This window comes from Crocodylus porosus, unplaced genomic scaffold (genome assembly GCF_001723895.1).
Source record: "Crocodylus porosus isolate Cpor-Errol unplaced genomic scaffold, CroPor_comp1, whole genome shotgun sequence".
In the NCBI taxonomy this organism is placed as follows: Eukaryota; Metazoa; Chordata; order Crocodylia; family Crocodylidae; genus Crocodylus; species Crocodylus porosus.
The window spans coordinates 39,937,131-39,949,026 of NW_017728943.1; the positions used below are offsets into that span (position 1 = coordinate 39,937,131).

The window sequence follows — 11,896 nt, forward strand, 5'->3', positions numbered from 1 at the left end:
GAAGAGTTATTGTCTCTTTTCTTAATTATAAACCATGTGAAAAATAAGCCATTAAAGACTTCCCTGTAACCGCTAGGAAGGATCCCCACATCCTGGAAGCCTCCCCATCATCACATGATATTGCCTTCTTAAAAGGGCTCTCTTTGTAAGACTACTGTAACCTTTCCCAGCTAGACTGAGCTCTTCTGTATAAATATTTGGAATAAATGAATAAACCACTGAAATGTCTGGAAGAAGTAATAAGCAAGGGAAAATTTAGAGGTAAAATAATCAGGACTAAACTTGGGACATTGTATAATACTGAAGTTGTGAGTAGAACAGATACTGTTTAAATTTCAAGTTAGGAAAAATAATTTTGTATCATTATAGGAAAAAAATGGATTAAAAATTATACATTATACAGAGTGGCAGTAAGCCTGGGATAGTTCTAACAACGTTCACCCTTGCCATCATTATACAGTGCTAGTTTTCTCCCCCTCCACCAATAAAAAACAACATGAACTAAAGTTTTTGCTGTTTGGAAAATTACAAAAAAAAATATATGAAGCAAACTGATTAGAGAAAAAAAAATATTATTTTGAAGACATGGCAATCAAAACACTAATATCAAGAAGATTTTTAATTTGGATCAGCAAATATAAAACATCTCAGAAAATGAATCGATTTATCCAAAATAAAAAATCCAGACCACTTGACTCCAGAGGAATGTACAGGTTTCCTTCACTTCACGCTGTGCGTGCGTTCCTGGAAAATGGTGTGCAACTCAAATTTGCATAAAGGGAGCCCATTTTACAATGTAACAACAAGGGATACATTCCAAGACCTCGACTGTATTGACACCCATACCTATTTTTACCACTGTTACAAGACAATTGTACTCACCAACAGCAGACAGTACACACAAGCACAGGGTGGTGAATGTTTAGGTCGTGTGAAGAGAGGGTGGTGAAGGGTCTTCAGTGTCAAACTTCTCATCACTGGTAGGAGGTACAGGCAGGACATCCATAGGAGAGTCAGCAGGCATGGGGCTCTCAACACCCTCCAACACCACTGGGCTGGGGCTGGGGTAGCTGAGAGAAGCTTCAAGACTTTGATGCGTGTCACTCCCACAATGCACCACACAAAACAGCTGACTGTAGGCTTCCACCACATCAATTACATAAGAATGAATTTACCTTGCATATAATGAATTTTTGGTCTAAAAAGAGTCATTGCATAAGAGTGAATTCGCACATACAGAACCCACATAAAGCGAGGGAAACCTGTATATTATGGAACAGGTTCAGAACCCAAACCAATTGGTCTACAACAGAGATGGAAACAAACAAAGAAAAAATGAATAACAAACAATGGAAAATGTTACAGAGTACATAAGACTCAACATTAAAAAGTGTATATCTGCTATTTAACATGTCCCCAAACTTTACAGGATGTGCCATACGCTTAACTTGATTTTGGAGAAAGTGGCATGGCTGAACTTTTTATACACATATTGCAGGGGAAACAGTCCAAAAATTAAGCAATTCTGGGAACAAAGGTGCCCAAGAAAAAGAAAAATCTCACAAAGAGAAGTAAACACTGGGTTTCTGCCAGTCATACGTAATGTATTTCAGGTTATAGCAATCAGAAATGTGCATGATGTATCATAGCAGCCATTTGGAATCAATCCCAGAATACAATGATAAGTGATTGGATGAATAAGCTATAGGACATTGTAGCAATGGAAAAGCTGACACATCCAAGAAGGAACAAAGCTGAAGACTGCTATGTTTGGCCATCATTTATAAACTTTACACAATGGACACAAATAATTGGGGCTGGAAAGTTTTCAGAACCTTAATTTTTAATGTATTCAATAGTAAAACTACATGGTAAAGATGGAATACCTGGGCTCCTTTCTCCCTCACACTGGGGTAAATCAGAAATAAAGTCAATGGAGTTTATATCAGCATAACATTGTTATTAATGAAAGCAGATGTGAGCCCTAACACAAACTGTTTGATACCTGGAACTTAATAAAAAGTAACGAAATAAGAGAATACACATCAGTCAATTTTGTATTTATTTTCAGAAAGAAAGGTCAGCAAATTCAGTGTGTTGTATAAGAACAGTGACAAATACAATGACCCCATTTTGTGCAATACAGGCACTGCTTCACCCATTGTCTTGTTACTAGTGGATCCCCGGAACATGGCAAGAATCTAGTCCTATCATACCAACTGATACAATCTCAACTTCTGTTTCACTGGCTGAAACATACATATAGTAAAATTCATGCATTCAAAATAAATCCATACAGGTTTTTAGCCTGTATATCCCATACAGACTTATGGTCTCTCTTCCTATTATGTGCGTGGGGATAGAGTTCATTTAGAATTAATATGACCCAGGCAACTTGTCCCATTATGTTTAGGCTTGAAGTTCCTCACTGTTTCCTCAAACACAGTTTTACTAACAAGCTATTGTCATTATGCAAATTTTGATTACAACAACCACTGAGAATCTGCACTAGATTTACCCGTCAAACAAGAAACACTTCTTAAACTGTTTGACACAATTCAACGTATGGACAACCACATCAACTAAGCAGCAACTATTGCAAAACATCAAGTATTCTCCATTGATGAAAGAGTGTGCATATTCCAGTGGAGGTGTGAAAACAAGCCACTGACATGATGGCTTTGTTATTTATTTAATCAGAAAGCATTTTTCATGCAGAATGTTGCATTTTTCACCCAGAATCTTTGCTCCTCAGATGCACTGTTCCGTTAGGCAATGCTTTCAACAATGCTCAAGACCAGTTTTGAATGGGAGAGGTGCTTTGGAAAAATTTGACTAGGTATCCAAGTAGTTTGAGTACCTACCTCCCACTGATTTCAAAAGCAAGTAAATGGGCTGCTAAATCACCCAAGTGCTTTAGAAAATTATAAAAAAATTTACACATTACCTGTGCATATTAAGATTCAGTGTCAAATTCTGATAGTTAAAAAAACAAACATCAGAGAGCTACGAGTAAACTTCTGATGAAAAGAGGTGTAGTCACTGAAACCCATGGAAACATGGCCCTTTTTAGAATCCCCATTCCTCCAGGAAAGCTTCCAAAGCTTTCTTAAATGACCCCAGTGGTTTTTTTAATAGCCTCAGTAACCTTGTTGAGTCAGCCTTTTCACAAATTTATTAGTGTGAAATAACAGTTTCTGATCGGTGCTTTGGGCTTGTTTCTCTGCTTTTGGTTTATAGCACATTTTCCAATCATCTGTACAGGTTAAAATAAGACAAGTGTGTGGAATATGGTGCAAGTTACTGAAGGCGGGGCACTTGAATTGACCCCTTTCTTACTCTGAAAGACAATCAAGACAGCTAGAAGCTTACTAGGTGGGTTCTATATGTGCTTTTACATGCACCTGAACTTAATGCGCATTACCTTAACACGCATTATGGCAATTTAGGCACGCATCTACACATGCACGCACTAAGGCACATTAACACGGGTGTACAGACCAAATAAAATTAGTCCAAAGTCAATGGACACACACTGAGTTAATGCGCATTAGCGCGTCTAAGGGCTTGCTAATGCGACTTAGTTATTTGCACATAAATTTGATACCTGCCTTATCAAATTTAAGATCAAACAGCCTAAAATCACCATTTTTAAGGCGCATTAAGGGCACACACGTGTAGATGTGCACTCTTAATGCACCTTAAATTGGGCTAATGCATATTAAATGTGCACATGTAGACATGCCACTGCAGGTAAAATTCTCACCTAACCCTGTGATAAACATCAACTGCCACAGGACTTGCCTTGAAATTGATCACTGAAATTACTGGGCAATTACTTTTCTGTGTGTATCCAGTCTCTAATGCATTCTCCATGTTTTCCCTCAGTGCTGGGGTCCCTGCAAGGACAGCAGATTAGGAGTAGCCAGGCAATGGTGGCTAGGCAGCATCCTATCTTTGTGTGTCAGTAGCAGACTGTCAAGGGAGTGTTTTGTTTGGGCCTGGATGGGATTACTCAAAATCAGGGGCAAGTGGCAAAAAGCATTTGCTCAGTCTTTGATGGGGATAAGCTTAAGAAATGGCAATAAAGGTCTCCGATCACAAGGAGAAAAATGGGAAATAGAAGCCTGTAAGGTCCTTACATAGAGGGAAACCACTCACAAGGAGAGTTGGGAGGTACATGCAGAGGCCTAACAAGTCAGTTTTATGCCCTGGGTGGCAGCAGCATTGGCTAGTAATCTTGTTTCCTCTCTATGTCTGTGCCTGAAGCTGGGGCCCTTCTTGCCCACCCCTAGTTATTCTGCTTGATACAGGCCACAAGGGTCCTAGCATGGATTTACTCTGGTGGTGCATCACAATCTTGACTGGATGGGCAGGACATTCCCTCCTTGCCTTAGTCTGCAGAGGAAGAATTTGTTTCCAAGTGCAATCAATCTGGCTTCTTTACAAGCAATAAACTCACATGAGGAGACAATGAAATGTTCTTTAATTATCACACACCAGTATTTTATGCTGTCATCACTATCTCAGTACAGACACATGGTATAATTTTAGCTCTAGGGGCAGTTTACAAAGAGGCTCAAATAAACTGAAAGAATCGATGCAACCTCTACCCTAATGGGTAGATGCGTTTAGCCATCAATAATAGAAAAAGTAAAGTGGTCACTACTGGGAATGCAGAATCTTGGCCTGTCACTCGAGAATTGCTCCAGCCAACAGAAAGAAAGGTGCTGGCTGCACAGTTATTACCCCGATGAGAAACTGTCACACTTTCTGGGTCATCACGGACATAGAAGGCAAAGAAATACAGAATGTGTATACCTGTCTCTCAACCCCTTAACTCTTTGTATCTCATACTTGCTGTTTTAGATTATAAGACTTAGTTAGGGAAGCTGGAAGTATGCAATGGTGTATATTTTGCAGAACCTAGGCACTACAGTTGGGACCTCAAGGTGCTACTGAAATAAAAGTTTTAGATAACTGTTTGTTGATCAATGCACATAAACATTAGTTCCATTTTCTCCCATGCACACATTTTAGGTCTTAGCACTCTGTGATTTCACCCTGAGGCTTCATACAGACACAGATTGCAATAGCATGGTGTGTCAGTTTGCCTGAGTTGAGGCTTATTTTTCCTTGCACTTCATTTTGCTACCTTAATTTTTTCACACATCTTCCTTATTTTTTTCTTTGGTCACCTCATTGATGTTCTTCAGTGTAATAGCAAACATAACCTAGTAAAGACAGAAAATTCTCCTGGCCAAATCTTTGTGGGCAAAGCAGTTTGTCCTCTATCTATGGAGAATGTACAATGCAACAGCCACAAAAAAAAAAAAAAGAAAAAAGGGAGAGTCTTCCATTTCTGGTAAGGAAAAGCTGACATGGAAGACTATCAAAATTCTCAGTAGCATGACTACTACTGAATAAAAGAAACATCCCGTTGGCAGCCCGTGGAAAGGGAAGAAGTGGGTTGAGAAAAATGAAATTTATTTTATATTGGAGTGCACTAAAAACAAACCTCTGTTTAAGACATATCAGTTGGAAAAATTCTGTATCTGCATACAGTCTCAAGGCCAGGCCAGGACATGCCAAACAGCAGTTCCAAAATAAATGGCACTTACAGACACATGCACACACACACACAGAGGCTTAAATAAGCCAGTGTCAAAACTTCCTGCGACTTCTTTGGGTCCTAAATGAAATGAAAATTGTATTTGGACTGATCTACTTCTGTCTGACAATGGTCTTAGGTTAACAGATAAAAATAAAAGTTTCTCTCCTGCACATCTTCATTGCATGATGGTTTCATTTCTTTATCTACTGGAATTCACTGAAATGAAGACTGAGGGCTAAATCTATGCTTAATATGAATCCACAAGAGTTAGGATTGCTTGGCATTTTGTAAAATGAGATCCTTTGTGAGTAAATAAGTGTTAAATACCACGAGGCAGTGATAAATGTGTTAAATTGGGAAAAAGTCTGTTAAACTGAAGTTATTTCCTGTCTGGGGTTTCTACTTGCTCCAATATTTATACCCCAGTTGAGAAAGGAAAAATAGGGCCATATAATATATTCACCAAGGGGTTCTTCCTCATGCTTTGGAATGGCTGACTCATTTGCTTCCATTACGTAATCTGGCAACTCTTTTCGACAGCGTTCTGAATGGTATAGTTAGATTCACTTACGGAATTCAAAGTATGATGGGAGCTAGAGGATTAATCAGAAACCTTCTTTCACACTTTTTCTTTACCTGGGGCAATCTCCCCTCTTAATCTCATGGGGAACCACTTGCTTGAGGTTTTGTTAGTTTTTTGAAACAGTGCATAACAGACTGTATCCCTGACCTGGGCTGAGGGGTCAGTTTTCCATCTTGGGTACTAACCGGAATAGGGAAAAGTGATCCTAGACAGCTTTGACTTTATAAGGAAAATCCTCAGCTGCCTTTAACCTGTCTCTGTCTTCTTCTACAGGCTGTTCAATTTATCTTTGGTATTAACTTTGGGCCAGTATTTGGCTCAATATTCATAAGAGCCGGAAGACGCAACAAATCATTGAGAGACAGGAAGAGAAAAGCCAAACTCCTCTGATATACCAGACTTGATTATGCAAAGCCTTACTCGGCGGTTAAGCACTTAGGCAAATAGCCCATCAAAGGGAACAGTCCTACGAGAAAGTGTTCCACAGTGACAGAAAGGAGACTGGGCTTTTAAAAAAATGTTATGATTAAATGCAAGTGGAAGATTATGGCACCAATTTAATGAATAAAAAATAGAAAAAGAAAAGAATACAAAGGTCATTGATGTTCTGAGCTGCAACCTCTTTATCGTGATGGTCAAGTGGTCTGAGTCAGTGTGCTTATGCTCTCTTCGATCTCAGACAGTTTCTTCAACATTTGATTCACTCTGGCTTCATCAAATTCCAGACACAGAAAATCAGATTCCTACAAATAAGAAAGAAAGAACAGTTAGATGAGACAGAAGACTGCTTCCTGTGAATTCAAAAAAGTATGGACTGTTAGGGAGAGGCCATTACAATGCAGGGGACCAGGAGAGCGCTACATCAGCAGTTCCCAATCTGTGGTATGGGTACCACCACTGGTACACAGACCCCCCCTCAGTGGTACATGTTAACAGATTTATTATAATTACTTCATATGACAGAAATTTGCTGGTGGTACTTAAGGTTGAACTAAAAAATTTGCTGATGGTAGGTAAGGTAGCATTGTTTTAAATTGGTGGTGTGCAATCTGTCAGAGTTTGGGAACCACTGCTCTACATCATTGAACAATGGTACTTACAAACAATTAAGGAGCAGCCCTGATGTACTCTGAAAGGTCCTGTCTCCTGGGGGGAAAAAAAAAGTGAGCTGCTCCTAAGGTAAGTTGAAAATGAGTATAAAGAGCAGTAAGAGGGTGCCAGGGGCACAGAAAATAATGAATATGAAAAGTAAATGATTCTAACCAAGTGCAGTTAGGTAATAGCAATCAATGTAAAAAGACTTCTGAGGTCCCTGACACAGTGGTCTCATTCCTCAACAGAGCACGCCATCAGAAAAGGCTTCTTGTGTAATCTAGGAAATAGCACTTGTTATTGCAAGTGTACATGTCCATAGCTTAAATGCCATTCCAGGTGAATCAGTACCAATGGCAAAAAAACCCACTGGGAAATAAGTAAAATAATGCTAATTCGAATAGAGCCACTATCAGTGACAGGCTGGGGCTGTGCAAGACACTCAAGTGAGAAAGGAAAAGCTAAAAACAACATCAAGGGAAAATTCCAATTTTGAGAAGAAAACAAACCCTAATTTCAAATAGAAGAGTAACATGCAAAAAAAAAAACAAAAAAGGAAGGTTTCTTTTTGTAAAGAGATAGTGAAATATTCAGCCTTCCAGGCAGTCTGACTCACTGAAGATCCACTGATCCTTTGTACAGAATGGATTCGCCAAACTACCTTGTAAGAATAAAGGACAGCTTCAAGTCTGAATGAAACTACATTTTTTCAACATGTTTAATATTTATCAGACATTACTGTGTCTTAATTCTATACGCTTAACTTACTATTTAATGGTTGAGACTTTTTCAAGTTGAGACTTTTTTTTTCTATTGATTTAATGTTTGATTTTTTTTTTTAACCTATACTTAGAAAAAATGACATTTAAATTAAACAGAATCTAGAGTTTCCCATGTGCCAAAGAAGAAAATATACCCTTTGCTTCCTGTCTCTTACTAGAAAAGACTCTTTATTTTTAATAAGAGAAAAAAGGAAGAAAGAAAATAACATGAGTAGCAAAGGTAAGGCAAAATGCAGCAAAGTAAATAACAAAGGCACTGTAACTTATTTATTAAAAGCATAAACTCGTCAAGTGAAATGATATGGTCCAGGTTTCAGGAAGCCTGTGAAACAAGTGCGCCTGAAAAATCAGACATTTAATATTACACTTAAATTGCATATGGAATTACCACAGGTATATGCACAAATCAGCAATATGAGCTTAAATGTATAATTTATAAAAGCCATCTATGGTACATATACATTTTCATTACATGAACAATTGTGGGTACTATGTACTAACATTCATCTGAATATTTTCAAAAGGAATTTAATTAACCAAACATTAATTGTTAATATTATTTACTGCAAATCCTTTGGTCTCCATTTCTGCTATTTTTTTTTAGTTCTATTACTCACTTTACAATAACTTCTGTATTATACATACGATGGACTGATTTTCTATGCAAGGCATTTAACTATACACTCAAAAGTGTATAATTTGTTCATTTAAATCCCAACTGAAACTCATTTTGCATCGTCTCGTAATTACTGTTTAATCCAATAATTCCAGAACATTTCATAATAAGATTATATTTTCAAAGTTTTTCTGATCATTTCCTATGCCTTTTCTTTAAAGCAGAACATTTTATTAATTTTGATTCCAAGCAGTATGGTGAAGGATAGCCCTGTAACTAAATTCATGTTGGATAAAGATATGCAGAATGAATGCAGAGGCCTCAACCCCACAGCTATGTCCAGAGTTGTCTACTGAAATTCTGGGTCTTATGAGCGATTTATCAAATCACTCAAGTGTGAGGGTTTCATAAGGACCAATATAATTTGACCAATTTGACAGCTAAGGAATGTGAAACATCAAGGAACTGTATTAATATGGGTGTGAAGTCTAAGATTAGGAGTTGAAGAGAAAGCCTCCCACTATTTGTGTCTATACTTTAAAATGCCTGTTAATGCTATATCTTACAGACAAGGCTTTGGCATGTTGAAGCCCACACATAAAACATATAAACACCCCCGTGAAGCCAAGTTAAATTTGAGCAGTCTGTGGTATTAAAATATTTGGGATGGAATTTAACAGCTTATCTGCATTTGGCACTCTGCTTTGTTGTAGCTTCCTGTCCGATTAGCGCGCAATGGAAAAAATCTAGGTCAAACGCTTGAAAAGGCATCTAGAAATGTATAAAATTTCCTCATGCCAAGGATGAAGGAGTTAGTGAATGATAGCTTAAATTCAGGAATATCTTCCCATGCATGCCTTGATTGGAAAACAATTGTGGGAAGGCAGATTTTCAAATGAACAGTTATTCAATAACCTGAGGCTTTACAGTGTCACTGTACTGTAACCTGACCTCGCATGCTCCCGATGGAGCGAGCTATTCCACATCTGAATGAGGATGGCTGGTAAACGTTAACTCCAAACCTCAGATTTGGGTGTAATCTCAGTGAACTGGAACACAGAATTTCAATGTACAGTAATACACTTCTAGGTCTGAGACCAGGGCAGCACTGAAACTTTTCTTCTCAGAAACCTATCGGGGAAATATTTTTCAGCTTTTCTCCACAAAAGTCCCACTATATCAGAAGACGATAGCTATAACAAACCTTATATTCATATAACTGAGCTCTTTTAATATGCTAATGTTTCACAGGCTCATTTTTTAGGAACCAAACAAATAAAATTCAATAACAAAGCTATAGGAGGTTTTACCTTGACCTTTCAGAGAACATGACCACACTGTATTACAGTCTTGGCCTGATTGAAGTCAACAGCAAAACTCAATGATTTGTGTGGGGTCAACTAGAAATTGTCACTGGATACCAGAAAGTATGGCTAGTATGTCTGTGCCTCCTGGGAGGGAACTGAAGGGAGAGAGATTGTATAGCGAATGGTCCCAGATTTTTATCCATGACAGTGCAGGAAATGTGAGAAGCAAGGATATTTGGGGGTGGGGAGGGTAGAGATGATATCTTTCATCTGACCAACTGCATGGTTGGAAGAGATTTTAGAGAGGCTAACATTTTCAGGCACCATGCTTCCTACTGCATTCCCATCACCTTTCAGCTAACCCCAAGAATATTTCCTTGCTCTTTTATAGCCCTACCAGATTCCTTTAGGCAGGCTGCTTTTATTTACATATGGAGTTTTTCACAGGCTATTGGTCTATTCATTACTTTGCTCAAGCTGCAGCTGCTTCAATAAATAAATAAATAAATAAATAAATAAATAAATAAATAAATAAATAAAAGCAGTTTGTGCTCAAAAGCTTACTTAAATTCTTTCCCAACCATACAGTGGATCCAATAAAAGACTTACCCTTCTCCAAAATATCCTCTGTCCCTAAATTTTTAGATATTAATTTTACTATAACTTGCTGGAGCCATACAGCATGAATGGCATCATCTAGTCACAACAGTAATGTGTTAGAAGTGACATGCAGAGAGGACAAAGAACATATGGACTCTTTTGGCTTCATGACAATGTATGATGGTGGTGGACCACAAGGTTTAGTTCACTTTGCTTGAATTCAGATATTTGGTACCCTGTTTTGATGGAGGACTGCCAAAGGACAGCAACAAAGACTGAGGTCTCATCTGTGCAAGAAAAGTTGGATCTGGTATATTTAATTACATACATTTCTAAACTGGTCCCGTCCTTGTCTATGTAGCATTTTTTTACTGTAGGATATGAATTTAAATCAAAGCATTTGTACAGATATATACTCCCCTGGGATAGACACTTACACAGAAATACCTTGCTTACTTAAAGATACTATCTATGGGCACACTTATATGTGCTCTGGAGGTGTGGGGGCAGCGCTTTAATTAGGGCGGATCTGAGAGTCACTCTAACTAGAGTGCCACAGAGTCTCATGTATCAGTGTCCCTGTGCTTCAAAATGGTGACGGGGTGCTTAACTAAAGCTCATTTGATAAGCTTTAGTTCAAGCGCCCCTGCTGCCATTTTGAAATGCCTGGATGCTGATACACAAGACATGAAAGGCTGCTGGAATATGGTAATTATCACACTTCAGCAGGCTTGATTAACTGAGGCTGCTCCAACATGTGTCAGAGCAGCCTCCAAGCTCATGTACTTTGGGAGCAGGTTTAAACAAAATAAAACACACTGTTATACCAGAATATGAACTTTCACTTAGGCTGTGAACTGAACTTGCAAAGCTGCTAAAATCTTCTCATAGAGAAAAGGCATTACTTATATCAGGGCCGTCCAACTTCTGAGTGCCTGGGGGCCCCAGGACCCTGAAATATGCACCGTGCAGGCCCCCCAACCCCAGGCCGCATATTTTGCCATGAGCTCCCCCTTCATAGTTTCTAGGGTCAGAAGGGACCTGAGCAGATCATCAAGTCTGACCCCCTGCCACAGCAGGAAAGAGTACTGGGGTCAAACGACCCAGCAAGGTGTACATCTAGCCTCCTCTTAAAGACCCCCAGGGTAGGAGCCAGCACCACTTCTCTCGGAAGTTCATTCCAGATCCTAGTCGCCCTGACCATGAAGTAGCACCTCCTGATATCTAGCCTAAATCTACCCTCTGCCAGCTTGTGACCACTATTCCTGGTCACTCCTGGCAGCGCTCGGGGGGACAGGGACT

The 11,896-nt window shown here is 38.8% G+C and overlaps 1 protein-coding gene across 1 annotated transcript in view; it reads right to left on the reverse strand.

Annotated features, from left to right (window-relative positions):
• Positions 1-3,135: 3,135 nt before the first annotated feature.
• COMMD1 (copper metabolism domain containing 1) overlaps positions 3,136-11,896 on the reverse strand; it is a 142,501-nt gene continuing 133,740 nt past the window's right edge. Inside the window, exon 3 of the mRNA XM_019549206.1 lies at positions 3,136-6,940. Within this exon, the coding sequence (XP_019404751.1) occupies positions 6,833-6,940 (108 nt within the window). The 3' untranslated portion in view covers positions 3,136-6,832. The remainder of the gene's footprint in view (positions 6,941-11,896) is intronic.